The 26,778-nt window shown below is 45.2% G+C and overlaps 1 protein-coding gene across 1 annotated transcript; it reads left to right on the top strand.

Annotated features, from left to right (window-relative positions):
* Positions 1 to 838: 838 nt before the first annotated feature.
* On the top strand, positions 839 to 26,778 carry tara (SERTA domain-containing protein 2 taranis). Its single transcript, XM_074094364.1, has 2 exons — positions 839 to 1,187; positions 25,914 to 26,778. The coding sequence occupies exons 1-2, from the start codon at positions 1,164 to 1,166 to the stop codon at positions 26,655 to 26,657; spliced, it is 768 nt and encodes a 255-aa protein (XP_073950465.1). The 5' UTR covers positions 839 to 1,163; the 3' UTR covers positions 26,658 to 26,778.

Below are 26,778 nucleotides of genomic sequence, written 5' to 3'. Positions count from 1 at the left end.
GCGATCGATCGCAGAGTGTTACATTGCCACCGGCGCACCGCGTCGCGCGCTGCGCCCTCAATTTTAACAGCAATGAAAAGCGAAGCGCTAACGGCTCTTTCGTCAGCGGATGATTTGCAAAACGTAACACGGTAAGGGCGTAGTCGGCTGCCAAGCGAGTGGCGCACTCTCGTGAGAGATGAACGAACAGATAAATCTAAGACTGCGTTATGTAATTTTTGTTAGTATCGCTTAGATTAAAGTACAATGCTGCGTTCAGTGCGTTACGGTGAGACCGTGGTCGATCAGACGCGGCAACGTATCAAGTATGGTTCGGTGTTACGTCCGCGGTGGGTCGGCTGTGGTGTGGGGCGCGGGTCGCGCGCCAGCGGCCTCGCGGCCCTCTCCGCGCAAATCGTTGAAATCAAAACTTTCACGCTACGAGAGCGCTACGAAGTTTTACTGCTACGAACTTTCTGCTACGCGGCTGTAGCGCGGCGCACTCAAAACTTTGTTCAAAAAGCTTTTTTATTTTGTCACTTTCTGTTATCAGCCGGGTATAAACTTGAGTTCTTTATGCCCTACCCTGTCATGACTAGGGCTGTGTTTGCCTTGGTTTGCCGTATGAATCGAGGATTTGAGCAATCATGTCGCAATCTCATATAATGTGGGTAGGTGGCTGTTTGGATTTCAATTCAATACTATGTACCTACCTATGATCTTATGGAAAGAAATACCTGTTGGCAGTGCAGACCAAATGAAATTTTGTCAACTCCAAAGGTGAATTAAACGTGAACCGTATTCCATCGTACCCAATAAGGGTGGATCGCGTTGCAGAGTGAACGTGGTGGGTAGGCATCCCGTGTTGCAGGCATCGCATTGTGCTGGCGGAGTCGCTCGGTTTTGTTGTTCGTGGAAGCGAGTCGCAGGTGGGCGAGCCGAGCGCGGCCGAGCGCGGCCGACAGCGCCCGAAGGCGGCCGCGGCTCAGAAGGCCCCAAGCGCCGAGAGCCGAGCGCCGAGCCGAGCGCTGACGGCCGAGCGCCGAGCGCCGCCGACCCGACCGCTTCAGTCTGCGATCGGCCTCCACCTTGCGCGCTTGTGTCAGTGTCGCCGGCAACTACATTTTGACAGTTTGTTATCGTGATCGTGTGATGTTTTCATATCGGAACTATGGTGTATCCCCATGAAAATGTGGAGTGATTTCCAGGTGAGTACATATTGTAAAGCAATGTCGTTGTTATTCATGGTTTTAGCCATACTTAGTGATGGTTTCGACTTGTGTTCGAAATCAGCCTTGTTCGTACGGAATTCTCTGCAATGTTCTCGGAATTGAAGCTTTTCAAGAGGGTAGACGTTATTCTTTAGATTCTAAATAATGTTCTTTTGCAAAAGAAAATCGTTTTCCTAAAGTTTTTCAACTTTTTGTCGATTTCCAAGTTTAGTGACTTAGTCATTTCTGATCAACCAAATTGTATATAGTGTTGTTTTTTTTCATGTCTAATCCCTTCTCCGTTTCTTTGTAAATTCATTAGATAATTCAGTTTCATTTGATTTAGTGTCCTATCATGACTTTTATATTTATTTACATTTAGATAAATATGTAATGACAATGCTGTTTTGAGGTATTGATAGACATTTTAAATTTTAACTTATGTTCGTCATTTGAGGGTACATTCTTTGAGAGTTCTTGCTACTTAAACGTTATTAATATTAAAATCTGGAAATATAAAATTCGCCTTATGAAACTTGTAAACTGCGAATTAAAACCTCGCGCCTTTTCAAATCTGACAGTTGGCATTTCCGGCGATCTGTCAAACGCCATGTGATGGAAGGGTATAGAGTTTTAATATCCCGTGGCGCGGTTGCCGTCTCGCTCGCGCGGCGCGCGCCCTCTCGCTCGCACGCTGTTTTTGCCGCTCGGGTTTTTTGTCAGCGCGGCTGGCGCCGCTCGCCGCTAATTACGAACTGCGCGGACGCACTATAGCTATACTTTCTACATCGCCACGACTGTTGTTCGAGCGTTTGTAATAACGTTGGATTTTTATCAGCTGCCGTGAAGCAGCAGTGCTTGCACTGTTGTGTTTCGGCGTGGAGAGTAAGACAGCCGGTGAAATTACTGGCACTTGAGGTATCCCATCTTAGGCCTCTAGGTTGGCAACGCATCTGCAATACCCCTGGTGTTGCAGATGTTCATGGGCGGTGGTGATCTCTTACCATCAGGAGACTCACTTGCTCGTTCGTTTGCCATCCAGTCGAATAAAAAAAAGAAAGCTGAAGTATACTGAAAGAGGTTGAAGAGTTAGGATTTTTAGTAAATAAGATAGGTATTTGTTGTGATTTTACTGATTTTGGGCATTTTAAAAAACTTATTGAAAGACTACTTCGGTATTTAACACGTTCATATTTAGGTCAAATTGTTTAGTTTCACGAACTTTGGATATACGCTAACGAATATTTTAGCTAACACATCACATAGTATTAAATAAATAATAGACCGGCCAATTTTCAAGGTTGACAATGCCTTGATAAAACATCAGGGAAAACACCGTCTTAAACATGATTGCCAATTGATCAATGGTTGATTACTGATAAGGAAATGATAAGGAATGCAGAGAATTTTGTTATAATTAATTGTTAATGAAATTGTTGAAACCAAGCAATCATGTGTGAGGGTTTGTGGGGCGGGCGGGGCAGGGCGGTTGCCGTGGCGACGGCTGGGGCGCCCCGCCCAGCGCCGCCCCGCTCCACTTAGTGAGATTTACTCTGAGACTGGGATCGCCAATGGCGACTACACGAGGCCTGCTATTTTCTAAATAATCCCAGTTTTGCGGCTGAGGCTAGAAACTTTATCGTATGTAAAGCCCATGCTTCGACTCTACCAGTCTTGCAGTTATTTTTTTAACGACAAGTCAGCTAAAACTTTTATCTCTGCAGCTTCTCTTTTAATCCATACTTCCATACTTAATATATTATAAATGCGAAAGTGTGTGTTTGTGTGTATATTTGTCCGTCTTTGTTCTTGATTTTTGGCATAGAGATAATTTATGGGCCAGAGAGTGACAGAGGCTACTTTTTATCCCGGAAAAATGCACAGTTCCCGAGGGAACAGCGCGCGATATCCGAATTCCACGCGGGCGAAGCCGCGGACAAAAGTTATTTTGTATATTTTTCAAAAGTAAAGATATGCAGTCATGACAGCAAACTGAGCTGATAGCAATGAATCCCAATATCTCGATATGTCCCTTTCTTAGGTATGTCCAACCCTAGAAATAGAGTCGTATCGGATGCTTATGCGCGCTTTATTGTGCTAGATACTGTTCAATTCGATAAATCTGGCAATTATTTTACATAGTTTTAAAGTTAGGGTTAAAAGCTGGTTAAAATCTATTACATTCGTTATTTCGAATAATAATCAGTAATATAAAAGCAAACCTCGTTGCATTTTTAAATACCACGTTGGCACGATTTTCGTTGTTCCACATTTTATAAAATTTTAGATACAAAGAATAATGAGAATTTACTTTTGTCTTCTAATTTAGTAAAAAAGATATTTGTTTTACTTCTAACTAAGTTTATTTTCTAATTCTTATACTTCATTGTCAGCCGGAGAACATACTTAATTTACTTTTATCCTACGATTTAATTTTCCTTAACTGATTTATACAAAGAGTAGTTGAGTTAGGGAACATATTATTCCTTTCTCATTATATATTTTTTATCTAATTTCTTGGGAAAACTATAAGTAAGATTCTAGCAAGTCTTACGAAAACATCTTGTCTGGAAAATCAAACCTTACTGATATTTAATTCATCAATTGTATAATGTTTAGTAAAATATTAATTTTAACCTTTTTCTGAGCGAGATATCAAAACATGGAATACGTAGGGATAATGTGGCCCTGAAGTAATTAAACATGGTCATGTTTTTACTAAGGCTTGGGCATTTTCTATTTTCTACCTTCAGCCTTGGAGATCGTACCGAACCACTCCCATCTAAAGAATAAGGCGTTTTTAGCAAGAGGACTTAAGGCCTATCAGAAGGAGCGAATAACAGTCTTATAAATTGGTTTATCCGAAACACAAACCCATGTAAAAACTTTTCTCTTTCATATAAAATACTCATAATGTTTTTATTTAATCTGACGAAAAAAACAATATTGCAGACAGAGACAGATAGATACAAACCGAGACACTTTGTACTGTCTTGTTTTTGTGGCCTAGTCCGTGGAATTCTTAAAATATATCCAATAATATTATTTAGTACAACAAAAATAGCGAATCGTGGCATTTTCCTATAATACGCGCTCCACTGGACTGTAACTAATTCGTTTTCTGTTTATTTATACTTAGGTTGGTCTTTAATTTGATTAAACAACTAAATCAACGTCCCATAAAATATGTCTCAGTAAAAATGTTTATTTCATACATATCTATGTAGGTACTCAGAATCCAAAATAAGAATACAAAAATATGACAAAAAAACAATTTAATAGTGAAAAAAGTTCTCAAGACCACTGACTCGTAACGTAACGAAGTACTCCGTAGTTTAATGAAGATGCCTTTTTCGCCTAACTTCTTCGCTTGGAAAAACTACCTTTGTACCTAATAAACAAGTCATTTGATAAAAAAAATCTAAATGAAGTCTTTAAATGAGTCAAGATAAGGTTTCGCTTCGCAGCTTATTCTTTATCTTACAAAAGCTACTACTACTATAACCTCTACTAATGCTTTTTTAGTTTAAGTAAGAACTACTTAGAGCTCCTCTTAATCCACCCAGGCTTGTATTTACATCTCAAACAATTAAATTAACAAAAAAAATATCACGAGAAACTTGATACTAATTGAGCTATTTTGAAAAGCAAAGCTTGTGTTATGGGTGCTAAATCAATAGTTAAATAGATAGATCCATTCTTAAATACAATTATTAAATACCCAAGATTCGAGAACAAACATAGTAGCAATATTAATGATAACATTGATATCAAACAAAAATATGCCTCAAAAACCTGGTTGTATTGCACCAGCACGTTTCCGGGTTTGTATTTATTTACCCTAAAAGCACTGCTGAAGTTGCTCACGTGGTTTAGGCCTAAGGGGGGAGGCGCAGGGTGCAATGAAAATGCGACTTGTTGCAGTCACGTGCGGTTGCATCGCTAGTGCACTTATGATGGCCCTTTTATCTACTAGGTTTATTCAGCTGTAGCGCTTCTTTTACCATAACTACCTACATGCTAAATGGGAAATCTTTGCGAAATTAGGGTGATCTAAATTTATTTCCAATGTTAGAAAATGCATTTATTAGATAGTATAGAGTTAAATTATTAAGCTAAATATTGCTTTATACATATTTTGTTATTAGAGAAGGAAACAATATTGTTTACCTGATGACCATAAAAATAATTTGATGTTTATACGGATTTATGACACAATGTAAACAAATTGGAAATAAAAACAAGGGAGATGAACTTATTGGATGTAGTAGGCAGGTAATAGAAATATAATTTTTGGGACACAATTCATAACCACTGTACACTTTAGTTAGGTAGGATATAGATAGACATTTATAACTATATAGCTCAAAAACGTAGATTATTTCAATTCATAGAACATTGTAATTTTAGACATAATTGGGATACGGGCTTTGTAACTGCAAAATTATATGGTTAAAAATATACTGAATGAAAATCCATCTCGCAGCGCAACCTCGAGACCGTTGTGCATATTCTAACCCAGTAACGAGCGAACCACATGATTCGGTTGCCAACAATTATGATAAGAAGCCGTTGTTACTTTCAGCCGCGGTAATTCAGCGCTGTGTGTAATAAAGCCGCCGCCACTGCGCTCGCGCTGGCCGCTATAACAGTGCATCTCGTAATAACTGCTTTTACTACATTTCGCTGTTAAATCCTCGTAGTAAACAATCGCGCACGTGGTTAATGTAATAAATGCTGGGCGCTAAATGAATGAATTAGCCATAGCGCAGCGGGCGTCACAGTCATCGTCGAAGACACGCATAATAATCGCTTATGCAAACGATCCTAATTATGTAAAGCATTATGAACCGTAGCGAGTGCCGGTGTATTTTGACATACACGCTAACGACCAATTATATGCCCATTGTGTGACTCAATGAACTTGAACGTGCTATAATAATATAGGGCATCGACATCTATGAATGGACGAACACCTGTTCCGAAGAAACGGGCGGCTTTACCCAAATGTCAGGTGCGAAGCGCCGAATTCAATGCACTCTATTATGTTTTTATTATCGATGCAATCCATTTGCAAGCGACACCATTGCCCATTTGTTTGTTTACATTTTTTTAGGATTACCGCCCTTTCTTTGATTTATTTGGTGCGTAAAATTGGCTTTTGGTTCAGGTTAATTTACTACAGTATAATCGGAAACAAGGTTAAGGAATCCTGTGCGTCAACGTAGTTTGCACCACGGGTGATAAATAAAATCCCGTGTGCTGTCTCGCTCCGCATAAATCCCGTGTGCCCTCGAAGCCGAACCGCGACCCATTTACGTCTCGCATAAAACAATATATGAGTCGTTGAACTCCACTTTCGTGTACCGATGCCTATGTAAACACTGCATATTTTGGGCAAATACGCGGCCCAGCCGAGACGCCGCGTCGCCAATAATTTATGTAAATTCACATCATTGTATAAGTGATGTGTTTATTGCCATCTTGTTTTGGCGGTCAAGTTCGGATCAGGAAAGTTTATCAACATATAATATAACTACAATCATTCTTGGAAGTTTCGCTGCTCGCGTCGCTTGTGCTCGGCCGGTGTAAGTTTGCAGAGACACTAACTTCGCGTAGACCTGGGAGAGTTCCACAACTAAGCCGTCTGTAACCGTCTTACAAATCTATTAAGGGCCGTTTAATTAAATGAAATAGGACTCAAGTCTTCAATAGACTAAACTGTTTAACTATTAGATAGGCATTAAACTTATACCATCTTGGGCCCGAATTAATACATTGCAGGCAGACAGGTGCTGAATTTGAGAGAAGATAACATTAGGTATAGAAAAAACGGCCAAGTGCGAGTCACACTCGCGCACGAAGGGTTCCGTACCATTATCTATAAAACATTAAACATTCGCAAAAACGGCAAAAAAACACTTTTGTTGTATGGCAGCCCCCCTTAAATATTTATTTATTTTGTTTTTAGTATTTGTTGTTATAGCGACAACAGAAATACATCATCTGTAAAATTTTCAACTGTCTATAGCTATCACGCTCACGCTTCATATGAGATACAGCCTGGTGACAGACAGACGGACAGTGGAGTCTTAGTAATACGGTTCCGTTTTTATGGGAATAATTTCGTTTGTATAGTTGTGGTTCCTTTTTCGTCCGTTTTGTACATACAACAGCGTTTACTTCAAACAGGGTAGGTAAGTACATAGATATTTGATATTTCTTTTGATAATAACGGAACATCACATGCGGTATAAATACGATATTATACTATACTCATAAGTACTTGAGTGAAATGTAGGTTCGATAAAACTAATCATAACGTATTGAAGTAGGCACGTGCGGACATTGAAATGTAAATAAACAATTTACTACAGGCGAGTAGTAGCGTAAAATCTTGCTCTAATTACTATGATAATACTTTATTAGCACTACAAATCTGTTCTGTAGATAGCTGCCGAACATTAATCACTCGTAAATTGTGAATGAATGCTATTATTATACAGCAACCGGTCAACGATATCAGAATGATGTAAACGTCATTTTATAATCATAAGCTCATAAATAAACATGGTGACGTTTGCGGGCGATCGCGATCGGAAGCATAACTCGGAACTGCGCGTGTCGAACGCGCATAATTACGCAACATTGTTTTGACATTCGACAGCAACGACACATTTAGCGCGAACATTAAGTGGATCAATGAACTTGAGCCGTTTGTAATGTGCTCAATGTTACGCAACGATCGCCGTTTGAGTGAGATTAATGCGCGCGGATTATGGCACACGATACGTTTCAATTTACGTTCCGTTTCATTCATGAGCTGAGATAATGACGACGTGCTCGTTCCGCTCGTTTGTTTGTTCGGCCGTCAGTTGTCGTGGCTCACGTGTGTTGATCGACTCCTATCCTACCGCATTGCATTTCACTTCGGCGAGCGGCGCCGGCGAGGACCGCTGCATGCGACTGCATTCCGCAACCACGCATCGCCTCATAAAAGTTTCGCTTTTATACATTTTTATTCACATGCCCACTAGGCAATTACCGTCAAGTCTCGGCACATAAAGGCTTAGATAACTTTGCTTTACTTTGACTATCGGTACATTCAGAAATTCCCAAAAGTCCCTATTTGTCAAGAATTAAAGTAACAAGCTGAGTTAATGCTGGCTGTAACTGTGGAAATCCCGACGGTATGTTATTGTAAGCGAGCATCCGAAGACGTCCCGTACTATTAGCTGCAAGTTTACAAGACGGCGGGGCGAAGGGTGTACGTCTTCACCCATTGACGGTTGAAGCACCCCGCGACACTTTCACTGCTCCGTTATTGCAGTTACTACGCGCCTACAGTGCAACGGGAAACGGGACGAGGCCGAGGGGGCCACCCCAATGCATTCACCCTACCCCGCGCAGGGCTTACACAAGGGTGCAAGCTATACTAAATTTAAGAATACAATCTTCTACTATACGATCTATCATAGTCCTTTGGCGCATTCGTGCGTTCCACTCGGATTTGCTTTGATCATACATTTTTAAGCCATGTCTGCACGCCATCTAAAGGGTCGTCGTCTCTCGTATAAATATTCGCTACAAAGCTTATCTGTCCGCGATTGATGCGCCAGACGAGTTAGCGACGGAGACATTGTGTCGTTGATCTATGATGTAACATCGTTTATTCGTTAATCGTTCGGATGTGAGACGTCTCTGTGCCGTAGGAGTTTATAACAACACGTTAGCGAGTATCAACGATCGTATCTCAAGTCTAGACGGTGGGGCAGTCGAGTTTAAGTGGGACAATGTCAGCGGTGAGGGCTCGCTATTATTTGCGTAGACACGTGTGCCGAGGAGCGAGTGACAAGCACTCGTGACGGAAGTTTGTAAACAGCGACGGCCTTGCTCCCGGCGACCTGCACCCGATAGTCACGCACGGCGACGCCAATACCGATACAGATTACTTTCTCAAATCCCCTCTATCATTGAAAACAATGATAAGCATCGCGCGTCAATGAACTGCGAATGACTTGTTGATGCAACAAACGTAGCTTCGCTTTTCAAGGTGCCTTGTAAAGCGTGAGCTTCTTTACATTTTAGTACGCTCTCAAACGCGAAGGATTTCTGACGTACGTACTCTGCTTTTTACCTCCGCCGTTTAGGCACACCTGTGCGTAAGTAAATCATAAACCGTCACGACATCAAAGTCTTCAAAGCATAAAGATGGTGTAAGTATGAATGCGACCCGACGTGAAACTGGAATGATTGAGATCGAGTGCACATGGCAACAGCGTAAGGCCCGCGACTCGCATCCCGCGCGGCTGATTGATGGCCGATAGATAGTCGACATTGAACCCGACCACTGTAAATATATCTAGTGCAGACTACGGACTTCCGCCCGTGACGTGGCAGCGGTGACGCGCCCCCACTGACGTAAAGCCCGCGTAACACATTTACATTCTTTTGTTTACACTATAAAACTTGTATTATTGTTTCGTGGGGTCGTCGCCTTATCTTTTCACTGCTTTATGGCTCGTTTGCGTTTACGCGCTACCTGTTCCGGTCTGTGGACAGTTTGGACGCCGGTTTTTTGCTAAAGGCTCTAGTCGCGTGCCGTACGTATCCGTAATTCCCCAAATACGAACAATAGAGACTATTATTTCTTAGACTGAGATTATGTCTTAAAGTTTAACAACTTAATCTGTTATGTAACGGTGTTTTAACAGGTGTTTTTCAAATCAACGCTGTACTACGGTTCTTGTTAATACTTACGTTGCGCAGTTCACCTTGGGCATTTGCGAAAACATATTCACGCAACTATAGTGGCGACACATAAATTCGGTTAGCTCAGCTGACGTACGTTTTTTTTGGCTTTCAAATTCTAGACGAGATGGAAGAGGACCTAATATTGTTTAACAGCAAGTGTTAGGAACGTGGCTGAGTTGTGCCGGGTCTGGCCGGCATCACGAAGGCTGGCAGCAGGCGGTTGTTAGTAAGTTAACTAGCTGGCTCTCGGGACTAATCTCCTAAGTGCGTACCCGCCGGAGTAGGGTTCGCCCGCTCGGGAGGTTCATTAAAAATTCATTCGTATTTCGAAGCTCCGTAATCAGCCGCAGGGGGAGGAGGAGGCACGTCCCACTGTTTTCTTCGTTATCTTCTATCATGATTTATTGCTAACGTAAATAGTTTTTGTTTACACTTTTTTTTCACGTCATAATCATCTATTGGACTGATAATGATGTTATTGTGCCACAGTATTTCGAAGTCATTAACCTTAACCCATTGTTGTGGCTTTAATTTTTCATAATTGGATAATTAACGTGGCTAATGTAGTGGGAGTGCGAATGTTGGTTTCGACATTTTTCCCTATTGGGTGGTGGGAGGCCTCCCCTCCACCCCCACTGGTCTCTTTGATGTCTGCTACTATTGTTCTCGTTACTAATCAAACTCGAAATTAGAATTGAAATCACTTTTGACGCAAATAAACCAGGTCTTAAATGAATACCAGTTCGTTTCTGTACTAGTCTCTACGCGTCCAAAATATTGTCCTGTTGCCTGTTATACAAGACTTAAGAAACAAAAGCACTAAGATATTGCTTTCTCAGCAATAATTCCAATGAAATACGTATATTTTTGACTCTACCAACCTATAAAGTTTCTCTCTCCTGCGAGTAAGATGTGAAATGGTTCCTGTGAAATGGTCACAATAACATCAGCTATCTAACTACAGTCTAATTTACTTCACCTTTCATTTAATTTATTACGAAGTCGCTTAGTTCGCGTTCGAGTCGAGAGCCAGTGGTAGGGCGGTGAGGGGGCGACCCCACGTACCCCCCCGGCCGCCTAATCCCCCCGTGCCCCCTCGTGACGTCACCACTCATAGGTTTTTTGGCAATGAAAAAGAAATGATAAAACCCTCTCAGATTATACCTTTTCACTTTTTTCAAACAGCCGCAGACGAGACGAGACAACGGCATTATATAGGTCATTGTTTTGTTTGTTTAAAAAATACATGTATCTATGCGCATATTGGGTTGCCTTTGGTTCGGCATATGATTAAAATTTACATTCCCAATGTCGAACTAAATAAAAGCGATGTGTGTATTTGCTCAGTGATTATGCTAAGTTTGTTATATAACCTCTACGCGGGCGACAAGTTCATAATAGAGGCAGTGGTCTCATTTTATTCAATTGAAAAACCGTCACAATATTTTAGTATACGTACTAAAAGTGCGAAATAATTGGCAACCTGGCTCGTAGCCCAAGAAAACTCGCGTGAGCGCGATTTCAGCCGGAGCGTCGAAAACAGTCGTTTTTTATTTACAGCGGCAACATCTCGATCGTTTTAATTGATACCCGATATGAACGGCCATAAACATTTTGAGATATGCGTGATTTTTTATGTTAACGGGACTAAACAGGTTTATGAATGGACGCGTGCGGGGTGTGATCGGGTGCCAGCATCAATCAGAGATCAGCTGATCGCGGTCGTTTTCCTTTTCATCTCGTACTTTATATAATTAATCTCTCGCCACGGGCGCCGCGGCCGCCTACCATCTACATCTACGTAAGTATACTACAGTAGCACGTAAACGCGGCTTGGGGTCTCCGAACTAGACGCACTCGATTTATGACAGTCACGTCGTGATTACATGAATGAACTGCGTTATGGGATCGGCTCGAACCTCCACTGCTTAGCAGTTGGAGTACTTAACGCCCGGCTCGATTATTGCCTGCTTTTTTATCGTTTTTGTTTCTTATGACACAAAAAACATTTACAATACAATGAATAGCATCCTCAATAACCAATGCTGGACAGATCCGTTACAATTAAAAGAACGTACCGTTGCACATCTTGCCCTCATTGTTATTTTTTATGTAACATTTGCGACGCTCCGGGCACGAGCCACAGTTTTTATGGCACTTACTGCAAACAATCTTCTTTTCAGAAGTTTGACACGTCCCTTTGTTCGATTTATACTCCGAGAAATACGCAGCCTAACAGGTGTCCGATTAATGGGATTATATTTAGTCAGTGACTGCTACCGGCGAGGGATCATGAATACGACCTCAACAAGTGACAGTAACCCGCATTCATAACGAGCCGCCCGTATAAGTATCAATTTATGGAGAGATTGGGGAAGGCCAGTATCCTTCGGCCGGCGTGGCGGCCCGGCTGTTGGATGTTATTTCGTCGTATTTTTTCCGAGTCACTCTGTTGGGTAACGGAACGTGTTGAGAGGGGCCGCGACGTATCGCCGCTCGCCGGCGCTGTTTCTCATGCGAGTGTTGCAACGCGCTGGAGGCTACGGCGCAGGCAACCGCGAGTCGCAGGAGAGCGGCGCGAGCGTAAGCCACGCGTGAGCTGCGCGTGTGTGGGTGACGTCAACGCGCCACTTTCTCCATACTTTCGTCGCTGGCGCGCTAAAAAACAGAGCGCACTAGACGAAGACTATAAATACATACGATTCGACGTCGCACGCTCTGTCGGGCGAAACTAGAGGTATACACGATTGTTTTCTACATGTACGAGCTGCTCGCATGCCAGCAGTCCAATTGAATCTACTGCGATCACTGCTTCAAACTCAGTGCTCTTGCATATCTGCATCTAAATTGTTAAAAGCTATTATTGCGATACTATGTGGCTTAAATTTGAAACGAGTAAGTCCATAAAGTAATGTAAATCTGAGGCACAGGCCAGCTCTGGCTCGTGCGGTCGTAGCGCGCTAACTCGACGCGCAAACACGCGCGGCCGCCGTCGCCGCTGCGTAGTCCGCGCCGCGCTAATTTGAAGCGCCAGATTTACTTTAGCGACATTAATTTGAACTTTAATTCGCGCAGAAACATCGAACAAGTAAAATCCATTTGTTGCCATCGCGCGCCTGTCTAATTAAGCTCTGTCATAGACTCTTCGGAGGCTCTATTACGAACCGACTCCGAACTTAGAGTAGACTATCAACACATTTGGTATTCGATACTGCGGCGGCAGATATTGAGTTTTATTTTATGGCAGTAAGGTTGATATCGTGGGGTGGATTGTAATTCAGCTCGGTTCGGTCGGTGTGACAATTACGGCGATGTGGCCCGCGGGCCGCGGCCCGCCCTCGCGCCGCCGCAATCGATAGGCCTAGCGCGGGCGGGGTGGCGGGGGCGGGCGGCGGCTCATTACTTATGCAAAGCAGCAGCGAGCGCACGACCACGCCGCGCCGCAGCTCCGCACGCAGCACCAGCCCTGGCCAGCCTGACCTTAACTCCACATCGATTAATCGACCGCTAGACTTCCACCGGACTCCAAAACGAACATTCGAATGTCAACAATTCGGTCAACCGATAAAGCGGGATTGAAAACTTTTCATTCAGGCAGGGTTATAAAGCGTATAGGAAAGTTAGGAAGGGCCCTAATCTGCAAGTTGGCAATAGACTAACAGAGCCCATTACTGAATTCGGGGGCCGGTCTTTGTGCGCGCCCTCCGGCGCGGCCCTTCGTTACAGTGCTGCAGGAAGGGTCGCCCCTGACTTTTGTCTCCTCTCGCTATTCAACCCGCCGCCCGCGCCCGGCCGCTTCGCTACAATATTTCATTTGCGGAATACCCGCGCGTTAATATTTATTCGCGTGGACCGCTCCGCTTCGAAACTTTGGCGTTTTCTGAATAGATGCAATTTGAATAAAGCTAACAATAAATTTCTATATTCATCTCGATCATTAGTGGCTCTACAAAGATTTGCCAAAATAAACAATGAGGTGTAGTCGGTCAATTCCAGTTCATAACCGATCAAAGCTTCAAACATGTTTCAGGCACATTATTCAATCAACATGCCGCATTTTTTTATATCCCACTGGGGTTTCAATGCATACCAGAAAGTTATTTTAAAGTTGTCGTAAACTACGAAATCATGGTGTATCGACACTGGACGTAGAGCTGGTCAGAGCTTCTGCGATAAAGTTTGCGCGGCAAAACTCATTCCCGCGCTTTATAACCCGCAAGTTTTGTGCGGGAGGGCATGTACCTCCCCCCGTATACCCCCATATACATAATGTAAATTGGGAGGACGACGCGGACGCGCCCGAGCATTGCGGGCGCACGCCTCGTCGCTGCCGCACGCTCCGCGCTGCCAACCCTACTTAACACGACTCCATGGTCTTAACCAACTTTTTCCCATGACTATACTATAAGTACTTACTTAAGACTTTCGTATACTTTAGAACCACTTGCGTTCAGCTTGCTAGCGTTAGTAAACAACACAATCTGAAAACAATATTTGGGAGATCCACCGCGTTATCTCACTACATCGGTCCAATGATTCAAATAATATCTTTTAAATATTCAATACGATTTTGAATCAGCACCTTCGGCATGTAGAAGTTATACGCACTGATACAGTGGTATCACGGCTTATCACGCGTTATCGCTCGCCAAGGTGACGGCCCGATGTAACGATTGCTCAGCGCCGCTGATAGCACTGCACAATGATTTCTTAGCATTTCAACATTAACATTGTCAGCTGACTTAATAATGTCTTCCAAGGACTTGGCTAACTAAAAATGTGAAATACTTCTACATTTTTTAGATCGATAGATCGATGACGTGTAGTTTTTGTGGTTTAGATACTTCGTTTGATTACAAAAACATACCAAATTGGGCTTCAGAATAGGACCATAACGTAAAGACTTTTAACATGTTCTTTGTTTGTAGAAATATGTATTTTAAAGGTAAAAATGGTGACTTTTGTCATAAAGACAAGCTATCGCAATACTTTGATAAAAGGCAATATAATCAACGCGCACGAATTCCTTGGCTGGGAAATTTCTTTGTTTCGATATCAGCTCTATCAAAGTTTCAAATCACAACAAATACCTAACTACCTAATAGTTTTCTTGCAATCTTAACCTAAGAGGGCTGGAAACTTTGCGAAAAAGTTCCACAAACAGCGCGGCGTCGACGCTGCCAATTATGTACCAAAGCTGTAGGTATCATATCGGCGAAGGCCACGTGCTCTGTTGACGTTAACAAAGTTTCTCGATGCGGGGAAAACTTTGTGACATGTGAGTGGTAGATACTTACAATATGAACCCCCTCCCCGCCGCGCTCCGTGAGTCAGCGGCGCCCTCGCGCGACGTCGCCCCGTCTACCCCCGTGGAAAATTTATACCCACCCTCTAGCGAGAGCATTACACCCCGCCCGACCAAATCCGACCTTATCTCGAGCCATCAAAGAACGGTTCGCTTCGTATCGAACGTTCAAGACAAAGGAGCAGTGGCGAATCCGCCGAAAACGAACCGTAACTCCAGAGGGATATAGTTTGTAATTTATGTGGCGGAGTGAGTCATATGCTACGAAACGCAGCCGTGACGTCACGAGCTCGTAGCCACCGAAGTGACTGTGTTATTATCAACTTCTAAATTAATTCATTAGATACAACTTGGACGCTACGCCGCTATGTACTCTTATATTATGCCTACGAACTTATCTAACTATGCAATAACTCATATCTACACCAAGTTACAAATAGAAATATACCTACGTAAACCGTCGCATTAGAAATCCTACGCTAGAATAGGTTTTTCGCTAGCTCGGTTAGACGTAGAGGAGGTGGATCTGGCTAGGCGACAACAGCGCTCAGATCGCTCCCTTAATTCCCTGGCGCGAGGTGGCGCGACTCGAGAGCGTGTGCTCTCTCATCTCCTTAATTCGTCCTTCGCCGCAGCCCCCGCGTCACCCGGCGGGAGGCAGCGGGGCGGCGGCCCCAACCCCCAGGCCCCCCTTATTTATGCCCGGCGCGTGGGGCGGGGGTCGGCCGGGGGCGCTCTATCGACGTCCGTGTACGTGGCGCCCGTGTGCTGGTGAATTAAGAGCGAGTCGGCTTTCATTTTGCTAAAGCTCCCAAGCTCGTGTGCTCGCCTTTCAGGCGCCCCGCGTCGGTGTGCACACCACCGACTCGACATACTTTAGACTTTATGCCAAAGTGATAAGGTTTTAAGCCGCCCACCCAGACCCGTCTGCCTTCAGTATTTTATAACTTCAGAGGAGGCAGTGGAGTTTTTGTGAGTGGAAGGACTTTTTTGACGTACGTTTTTTATGTTTTACTCAGTTAGGGTTCGCTAAGATAACGACGTCTCACAGAGGGTGAAAAGCGCTCTAGCAGGAGAGACATGTTTGGCTGCATTGCTGTTTTATGAAAAAAGAGCAACTTGCCGTAGCTTCCAGAAAATGCTCGCTAGGGTGTGAGTCATAGTTATGCCGCAAGACTGAGGTTGAAGGGAACATGGGCTTAGGTCTCCAAGACGTAGATACCTAGAAAGGAGCCGTTTCGAAGTTAGTTGGTAGGCACGGGGGCAAGTGGGTGGCTAAGTCTACGCACAGCGTCTTCAGAGAAAGTGAAATTTAGCACAAGTTCGGAGAAATATAACGCTGCTAGCGCCTCCCCACGCCTCCTCGGCTGCGGGGTGGCAGCCCGAACGCGGCTTATAACAATTAAATTTATTCGCTCGCAGGCTTTCTATTTGTTACCTAAAACAAAAAAGTTTGTCGCCAAAGTTGGGCAAAAATACTTAGTAGATGTTAGTCTTTTTGAGCTAGAATACGTCTATATTTAAGTATGCAGTGGGTTCATCACGTACGCTGAGATAAAGGAGTAGCTCAGCAATCGTCTTTTCTAATCAAGCCAATAAAGTTTAAAAGCGGGGTTGCATTGTATATTAACGTTGGCCTCTGCAAGTTATAGCGGGGTGAAGTGCGGCGCCGGCGTCGTTCAGCTCAGGTTCCGAATTCGATTGAAAGACCTATCGTAGGACTGCAGAGGTGTTAGTTCGCTTGCGATGCATCGTCTCATGTGGTGGGTGGAAAATCGCGACTGTTTCAGACGGTTGAACGACCTTTGTTAAGGTGTCGTTTTCGGGCAGGTTATTTAGTACGGGCGCGGGGGGCAGGTGGGCGGCCCGGGCAGCTCGCAGCAACTGGGTCACTCCGGGCCAGCCACCCACCAATTATGTACACGCTCGTTACCGGACACGCGTTTTTCAATCACATACATATTTAATTGGGCATCACGATGCTGAAAATGTGTTTCAAACGCCGTGTTTTACTAGTATTCGGTATTCAAATTACGTTTTAGATTATGTCTGGCTGACCCCCTTTGGGATTGAGTCGGGGCTTCTTTTGCGTCGGCGTAATCTGTCTGGGATTTTCTATTCTTTTGCAGTTTAGAGTTCATGAATTTTATTTTAACGTCAGCATCGAGACGAACTGATTACCTAATTATAAACACGCGTATGTAGGGTGTCTATTTTCAATACATTCTGCAATGTTGACATCGCCGCCCCACTTAAGTCAATGACACCGCATTCCTGAGCGAACTTCAATCACCCCTATATATCTCGGCGCGTCCTAACTTCCGGAACTCCTTACAAGACGGAACGTGAGCCCTAACTTGTTGCATGGATGCACCGAGGGCGCGGGTGGGAGGGTAGGAGGCGGGTGCGGGGGGCGTCTTCATAGTGAATGGGCGCGAGATGTCGTGGCCGGCCACGTGCGCGTATGGAGATCCCACCATTGATAACCGCAGCGTTATCGCGACCGCACAGATTCCGCGCCCGGCCGTGGCCCTTGGCCGCGCTCGCCGCGCCGGCCAGCCCTGTTCACGAATGCCACATCTGACTGAGGCCCAGCTTATTGTGATGTGCTATAAACTCGAGTAATTTTCCATAGGGACTTGTATTAACTAGATAGCATAAGATTTGCTGTTTGTTTGCAATAAATTTAACATGAACTTTTCGGTTGCGTTGCCGGCTTGCCACTGCAATTTTGAGCCTAGGATAAGTAGTTTTTTTTTTTAACTTAGTAGTAAACACAGAAAAAAATATAGAGAATGTAAACAAGTGGCAGACTGGCGATATAAAATTACATGAAAATTGGAAAGGCGGTACTTGAGCGTAGAGAGCTATAGGACACAGGTGAGTCGTACGTAGCGGCTCGTAGCAATTAGCGGGACAGCGCGTAGCGATGCAGCCTTGGCAATGGCCCTCTCCCTGTCGCATCGTGTCGGAATGCAAACACCATCTTCGTTGGACAATAATAATAGTTGTGAAGCGATGAATGAACACATCAGCGGCGGCGCCGGCGGCCGGCCCGGCGCCAGGCGAGTCATTACGCGCCCCCATTAATCACTGCAACAATCGGCCGATATCTCGCTATTTACAAACGCGGGAGCACGTGCTCGCTCGTACTACGCCGAGTGTATTGACCCATTTAGATAGCTCGACCTTCGCGCGGCCATTGTGTGCGAAAAACATAAAAATAAGTTTTATTGCGGCGTCGTTATGCGTATCGCCGCGCGGGCCGTCACGCCGCGGCGCCCGACAGCTGATCGCTACGTGACATTTTTATTTTATTCGCTCTCTTCCGGGGATTCTCCGAGATACGTGCCGGTGACGTCATAATCTGCTCGCGTACGCCCGAGGCCCCTGATTTATTATCTTAAAAGCTAGCGGTAGCGGTGTAAACTTCCACCCCGTGTGATTTATACCGCACCCGACCGCAATGTCAGTGTTAATCGCAGTGCCTTGAACCGGTCCGCGCGACACACGTTGTCTCGCCGAGACACCTAATCAATTTGTTAACTGCAGAGCCCATTTATCAGCTGTTCAAATAAGGGCTCATTCAAGATCTAAATCTGAGAGAGATTGAGGACAATTTGCTGAAATGTTAGCATTTGATTCCCGAAACCTACCCACTCGTGTATCATAGTAAAATAGCTTATATGGAAGTTTGAATCTAACTGCAGCAGAATATATATATACTCTGTTAAACCAAGGTACTAAAGTGACAGTATGAAATGTCAAATGTAAAAATAATGTGGCCAGCATAGTACGAATAGTGCTGCTCTCTGATTTCGATTTTCGACATACGTAATTGCAAATAATCGATAAAACATAATATTTTATGGATATCGAAAATACAAACTGAGAGATCGCTGGGAATCGAACCCAGGAACCCGTAAAAGTAACAAATTTGGAGTTGAAATAAAAAAATACAAAAAGACTCCAAAAAACCAATCATAATTTTACGGATACAAAAATAAAACAACAGCATTCAATATTCTAAAAAGCCGTAGTGGCCTAGTGGTTTGACCTATCGCCTCTCAAGCAGAGGATCGTGGGTTCAAGCCCCGGCTCGCTCCTCAGAGTTTTTCGAAATTCATGTGCGAATTCACATTTGAAATTTACCACGAGCTTTAGGGTGAAGGAAAACATCGTGAGGAAACCTGCACAAACCAGCGAAGCAATTCAATGGTGTGTGTGAAGTTCCCAATCCGCATCGGGCCCGCGTGGGAACTACGGCCCAAGCCCTCTCATTGTGAGAGAAGGCCTGTGCCCAGCAGTGGGACATGTAAGGCTGGGATGATGATGATGATGATTCAATATTCTACTTTCCATAAGCATTGAGCTTTTAGGCAGTTCTTGCTTAGAATCAAAATGAAAATTAAACATCAACAGAAAATATCGAAATGTCTCCTAAACGGTGACATTTTAATTACTTAGACCCATTTTACCTTCTTTAGTTAGAATGTCTTAAGTGCGTTCATATCTTTTTATACGTATAACATACAGGTGCAGTCCGTATATACGTATAACATACGGGTCACAAGGGACATGACCCCCCCCCCCCCAAAATCGTATACGTCAAAATGAAAAATCATCTTTAAATTTACAAAATATAAAAAAGCAATTTTTGCCCCTAGCCGCGATGTATTATTATTAGTGACCCCCTCCAAAATTTCGGTCTGCGTCCGCGCCTGATAACATAGGTATTACCGGTTGTGGCACATCACTATTTATGACATGTAAAAAACAGGTAACACATGAAATGTCATAATAGTATCATGGTTTAATAAACAGATTATAGTTGGATAAGGCTTGTGCTTACGTATGTTGGGTTGCTGGAAGAGCACAGGCTGGGGCCAGAGGAAACGCGGTCCGACATTCCGCGCGGGCGCCGCTTCGGGGAAGCGTGCGTCATCTCATCTCGCGCTCTACCGACAAAAACTACAATTTTCCCTTTCGACGCATTGAGTGGTCGCAAGTTGCTGATCATAAAATAAAAGCGCATAACACAGCGTCTCGCACGCGCCCGTGCACATTGTAAACAATGCATTTCGGGAATTCCCTCTTTTTATGCGGCATTCCTGAGGGATTCCTTTTGTTTGTTTTTCTACGGTTTATTTGTTCCACTTTTCACCGCCGTCACCTTGAAACCCTTTGACGCCGTTGCATAACGGTAAACACGGATCGGTAGCGTAATATTAAACAAACAGACAAAAACATGCTCACTCATCTGAATACAACGGTCGGAGGTTTGACCAGAATAAACAGCAAAAACTACTGGCAATGTAACGTCGTCGTGTGTAACTTTTGCGCAGAGTCGTACCGTGTATTTAAATTTCGTTTCATAACACGTTGATTTCGTTGTTTTGCACGCCTAGCTTGACTTCTCAAACGGCGGCAGTGTAAAAATAGCAAAACAAATCCTTATTAAAAGTCGACTTGGAAGCTAAATAAAAAAGTGGTCCCATGGCTGGCAGTGGCCAGAGGCGTGAAATAAAAAGCTCGTATGTTGGTCGGGCGAAGCTGCGCGCGACGGGCCACCAAACAGGATGTGGGACTGGTTCTGCGCACACAGCGGCGCAGCGTATGCGCACGGCACACAGCGACGCGCGGCCTCGCGCCCGCCGCTCACGGAAATGTGCGTGCCGGCGCGGGAGTCGACTCAACTCGACGCTCAGGGTTCTGCTTGCGCTCTCTCACTATAGTTGCTCTACCTGCCCCCTGTACCACAAAAGTTACAAGTGCTACAAAATTGTAACATTTAACTAAGATAAACTTAACAATTTTGTCGAATTAGCACTTGTAATTTTTGTGGTACAGGGGCTATCAGGTTGTTAGACTGCAGTAAAAGTACCGTCAGTTTTACATCTCTACTTTAACTTTATGACGATAAAAATCTGTTTAACAATCCAGTCATCATTTCGTTCTATACGAACGAATCTACGTCTTGAGTACCTACCTAGGTACAGTCAATTTCTTATACTTTTTAGCAAACAATTATGAAAAATATGTAAACTCGACCCTATTATCAAAGGCATAAGTGTTGAATACACATATGAACTGAACTGTATTTAAACAATTAAGGCAGTTGTCGAATTCCATCACCAAAAGCTGGTGTTTTGGATAAGAACCTTCTCATCCTCAAAGTAGAGCGCAGTTTTAGTACATTTCTATCTTACGAAATCATTTTGGACCACACTTTTAGGGTTCCACTCGAATAATTTCCGTTTATTAGTACGAAAACTAACAACGCGCGTGGCCTTTTTCAATTCTTAAAAATTTCTTAACACTACCCGCGTAACAGTTTTAAAGAACTGAACTGACATCATAGACGAGACTGGACCTCGGTATTAAGTGTCCAGTTTAATGGATAAAGTCTCAATTAGCAGGCTGCAGTAAAGTGGTAACACGAGCTTTGCAGGGCTGGCCTCTGATCCAAGTTGTGCTGCAAAGCTAAAGGTTGCTTCTAAGGTTTCCGGACAAATAAAAAGGACGGGAACTTCTTACATCTAGACTAGACCACTTCAGTTCTAATTATAAGCAGAACTTTATTATCAATTCCAAGCAGTATACCACTCAAAGATTGACTGGTAGATCCCTTAATAGGATAATTTCACCTTATGTATCTCAACGTTTGTCGGTTGCATTTGTTTCTTTTTTGGACAATAAAGAGTTTACGTACAATACACATATATTTGGGGTTCCAACTATAGTTGTGAATTATAAGTGGCTTCAATTCTCAACCTCAAAATCTTCAGGCAATGAAATCTAAGACGGTCAGGCAGGGTCCATTTCGCGAGGCACCGGTGCCTTTTATGGCATCATAAATGCATCGGATTCCCGCTAGCTAATTAAGCTAGAACATCATAGATAGCAGTGCCGGAACGTTCATACGCGAGCGGGCCTTATTGTCTTACGTACTCGGAATCCCGATTGTTTTCACCACTTCTTTATGTCTCACGGTTTATGATGAGGATAGAAAGGGATGGTAAACGCGATCGCGAATGCCAAAGCGTTAGACAATACGGCCTGGAGTTCACAGCTGTAGGGCTACTACGAAATTTGAAAATCGAAGTTCGTCTCGAACCGTCCCGCTGACGCTAATAATATTTAATACCAGAGTGAGAGGGACGGTACGATACGAACTTTGATTTTAAAATTTCGTAGTAGCCCTACTGTGCAAGACGTCAACAAAAGATAATAAAAGCACACCTGTAGATGTCGAGATCCGGGCAGGTCCATAACAAACCCTATGCTACAGAATTATTGAGTGAATGAAATTACCGCGCCCTACTCCAGCTATTGTACGCGTTAATGGTTAATCGGTCATTCCGATCGCTGCCTCCGATTTCGATATTGCGGAATAAACATTCTTCACGGTTAAATACGATTTTATGAATGAACAGCGGAAAATAAAAGGTCTACAATTGTTTGATGATTTGCCTACAGCTGATTACGACGAAAATGTTCTAATCAGCTGTGCATTGTGTAGGTACGGATTTGAAATAATGGAGTTAAAAGATTAGTGGATTCTTAGCCACTTGAGAAGGTAGAGCCGGAATTAGATTTATTTTAAGCATACAATCTCGTCTGTTATATAAGTATGGTATCTACAGTAATATCATTGTATCAGTAAAAGAGTCAAATAAAAGTTCAAGACCGATTTCGGTATTCAGATTTTAACAACTCATCTTAGAACTGAAAACTCGTCCAGTTAATAAGTACTAAAAAATTGGCTCTATTTTAAAGAAGCCATAATTCCGTAAAGTACGCAGCAATCCTCGAAGTGGCCAGGAGCTTCGCGTAGCTCGGAGCTGGCAGCGGCACCCCACGCTATCTACCCCATTTTATAGTTGGCTATAACAACGCTCGCCGGAGCGTAGGTAGTTGTGTAGCGCTAGATAGAGCGCGCTGCGATGTTATTAGCGCGGCTGTGTGTGTGCTGCAGTCGACGCACACAGCCGCGCGGCCCCGCCCGCTCCCCGCGGCCCGCGCGCTGTGAGGCAATGCCGTCAGCCGACCCGCCATCTATTCTGTCTCTACAATGCCATAGAAAGTCTCCGTTGGACTCGCCTCGCCGGCCCAACTTTTCCTACCTTCTCGGACGCGAGCGGCGATTACTTCGAGCTCCGCTACCGTGCCCACTGTCCACGGGCACTCCTCCAATCTTAAGCAACGCATTTATACCTATGGAGTGCACATCGCAGTGCTTTATACCTAGTAGTAATTCTGAATAAGCAGTAACTCCTCTCCTCGACGCTATTGCCAGCGGTACGGTTATAAAATGCCGCATATCCGAGACTAGCGATAAAATAAACGTCAGACGTTTTCAAGTTTCTAGCGGAGAGAACGAGCGACGCGCTGCGCATCAGAAAAAGAACTTTACGACAAGATTAGAAAGAGCGAGCGGAGCGGCAACGTAGCGCAGCCGCGTTCCAGGGGCGCGGAGCGGCAACGTTGCGCGCCAACGTCATTTACTAAATTTATTTTCATGAGCGCCAACTGCCAGCGCTGGCAATGCGATGACACTGCTACGGCGCTCGAGCGCGGCGCGTGATACGATACCGCGAATAAACTCCGTGGAATTATGTAGATATTCTATTTCTGCATATTGAAACTTGTGGTCGCTCGTAATTTTTGCCGCTAACAGGGTCGCTTCGGAGAGTCCAGGGAGCACAATGCGGCTCGTTGGTACGTTTTACCGATAAAGGGGTGACGCAAAACAGGCAAGCGACCAAGTTAATGATTATTTGCAGCGCTGCGATGAGTGTCCGCTGAGTCAACGCGCCCGCTCGCTGCGCCCGGCGCCGCCTAGCACTGTTTTGTCCCGCATTCCAGCCGTACTGCGCTACCGCTACTCTAACCTAACCTATCAGCCATGACATGTCTGACTATAATATAATCAATCAACATTATAAATTCGTTTCTATTTAGATAAATAAAAACTTGCTCATGCTGTACAGACGTTCTAGACATGTCTACCTACATAGAAATGGAAATATTCCAGACGGGTCGTTACGATATCTCCTTGTTTTCGCTAAAGCCTACGCGTTTTCCACCTTTCGCCTGTCATCAGATGTTTCGTAAGACTAAAAATAAGTCTAAGTAATATATTTATTGAGCCAGGCGGCGCTAGTGTGCAGGCGCGTGTTTCCTCGTAATTGTCACGCAGGTGCAGAGGCATCTGCCGTCTCCTGGACTTTGACTTTTACCACCTTATTTGTTATTCGATGCACATCGCTGGCCGCATCGCCGCGCACGATGTTCATTGACTCGAAACACTGCGAAATTCCCCCCGGCTGTTAACTAAACTAGAAATGTATATGGGACAGTCTAATAGCTGGTATTACCCGCGCCCCCTGTCGCCTCGCTGTCATTATGTGGAGACGAGCTGCAGCTGCCACCATGATACCTACGTACTAGTATTTCTAGTTTGAAATGTTGATAAGAATTGCGTGTCAGCTTATCCCAGTTAAAAAACACTGGCATCAAGAATTAGCGACTCTATCTAGAGCTTAAGATTTAATTCGTCTAGTCCTTAATGCAATTTAGTCAGTTTTCCATGGGGGTATATAGATAGAAAAACTGCCACGAGAACAAAGAAGTGTAAGCAAAAACCCAAAACCCATCCTGAAAAGACTCCCCGATAAAGCTAAACTCAATAAAGGTTTTGGGTTCTTTTTGTTGTAACATTCTGCATCTTTCGCGTAAAGAATGCGTGCTATTCACGGGCCCTGGGTCCCAAGCGTCGCGCTACCTGGGCGCGGCCGGTGGGGCAATGGGGCCCGGGACGCATTGTTACAAAAAAACTGAGAAGGGTCGCAGCACAATACGCTACCCCAGGTACCCGGCCGGTTGGCGCTGCTGCTCTTCTGTTCTCGACTCGGCTTTACTGTTTTGTACTTAGTTTCGATATCAGAAAGTTCTTGGAATTTTACACGGCAGTGGGATTAAAGCAACAAGTTCTTGATGTAGTTTCAGGATTTACTTGAATAGATTTAGTGCAAGACAAGTTTTTAATTTGAATTGAGTTCTCAGGGAAATTATTGTGATTATTAACCAAATAAATAAATAGCATTAAATATTAATCAAATCGAAGAAGTACTTTGGTAAAACTTTTAATATTAATAATTTGTAATTTTCCCATCCTACTCCTTCCTTGGCTTGCATTGACGGTTCCCATGCTCCAAACCTACGTATTGGTTATAACCTTATAACTTCTCGAGCGAGTGCGCGGCACTACGGCGGGCGAGCAGGTTACGGTACTTTCGTCGCTGCGCGTAGGCCGCGGCCGCGATCGCAGCGAGCCTCCGATCGTGCGCCTGAACCAAATTCTTCGTTGATTTGATCGACCGTTCATATCTCACTATTGTTTCTGGGTGTTGGGCAAATGAAAGAGGATATGATTTTCATATTTTACTATTGGTGTTTTTGATACGTGGGTTATAGGCATGAATGTGCGCTAATATTTTTTGTACTCTCAAGTTAACTATATTATGATGCATTTAAACAATGGCACAAATAGTCGGCTCGCGCTGGGCGACCTCGGCGCGACCTCGGACCGCGGTTAGTTTATAACTCGTATAGGCGTTTTACCAGAGTTAACTATAAGCATGTTCTTTTTGGTATTGCAGGGCTCGGGCGGCGGGTGCGGCGCCAAGCGGCGCGGCGGCTCACCGTGCGAGGGCGGCGGCAAGGTCGCGCGCTGGGAGGACTCGATAGCGCGGCTCGAGGCCGTGGCCGCCGGCGCGGGCGGCGGGGACTGCTGGCGGGAGGACGAGGAGCGGCGCGCGTGCCGGCGCCGCTGGTGCGGCGGCTGGTGCGGCGCGCACGACACCATCCGCGCCGAGAACGGCAAATCCTACCTCGAGCTGGGCGGCGCCGCGGCGCGCGCCTGCTGCGACGGCCGCGCCGCCGGCCGCTGCGCCTCGCGCCGCTGCTACCGCGAGAGGCGGCTCAAAATGATGAACCTGTGCGCGCTCAAGCTGGCGCGCTTCCGCCAGACGGCGGACCCGTCCCTGCGGCGGTCGGTGCTGGTGTGCAACACCCTGCGCGGCATCGAGCGCGAGATGGAGCGCGAGAGCGCCGAGGAGGCGCCCTTCGAGCCGGCGTGCGGGCCGGGCGGCGCGGGCGGCGCGGCGCGCTGCGAGCTGCTGGGCGCGCGCGACCCGGCCGCCGGGCGCGCCACGCCCTTCCCCGCGCCGCCGCCGCCGGACCGCGACTCCGGCTACGGCGACGAGGAGCAGCGCACCATCGACTGGGGCTCGGTGCTGAGCCTGTCGTCCAGGTCGGCGCTCGACCCCCCCGAGGACGCGTGGCCCGACGACTGGGGCTGGAGCGAGGACAGCTTCGTGCGGCTGCTGGTGCCCACGAGTTAGTGCACGGTGCGCGGGCAGGACGCGCCCGCGCCCCTCTGAGCGCCTGTGATACGGCCGCGCGGGCGGCGGCGGCGGCCACGGCCCGCGCCGCCAGGTGAGGCGGCGCCGCGCGGCCGCCGGC

This window comes from Choristoneura fumiferana, chromosome 11 (assembly GCF_025370935.1).
Source record: "Choristoneura fumiferana chromosome 11, NRCan_CFum_1, whole genome shotgun sequence".
Lineage (NCBI taxonomy): Eukaryota > Metazoa > Arthropoda > Insecta > Lepidoptera > Tortricidae > Choristoneura > Choristoneura fumiferana.
Note: the sequence above shows the minus strand (reverse complement) of the source record. Positions and strands in the feature narration are given on the sequence as shown.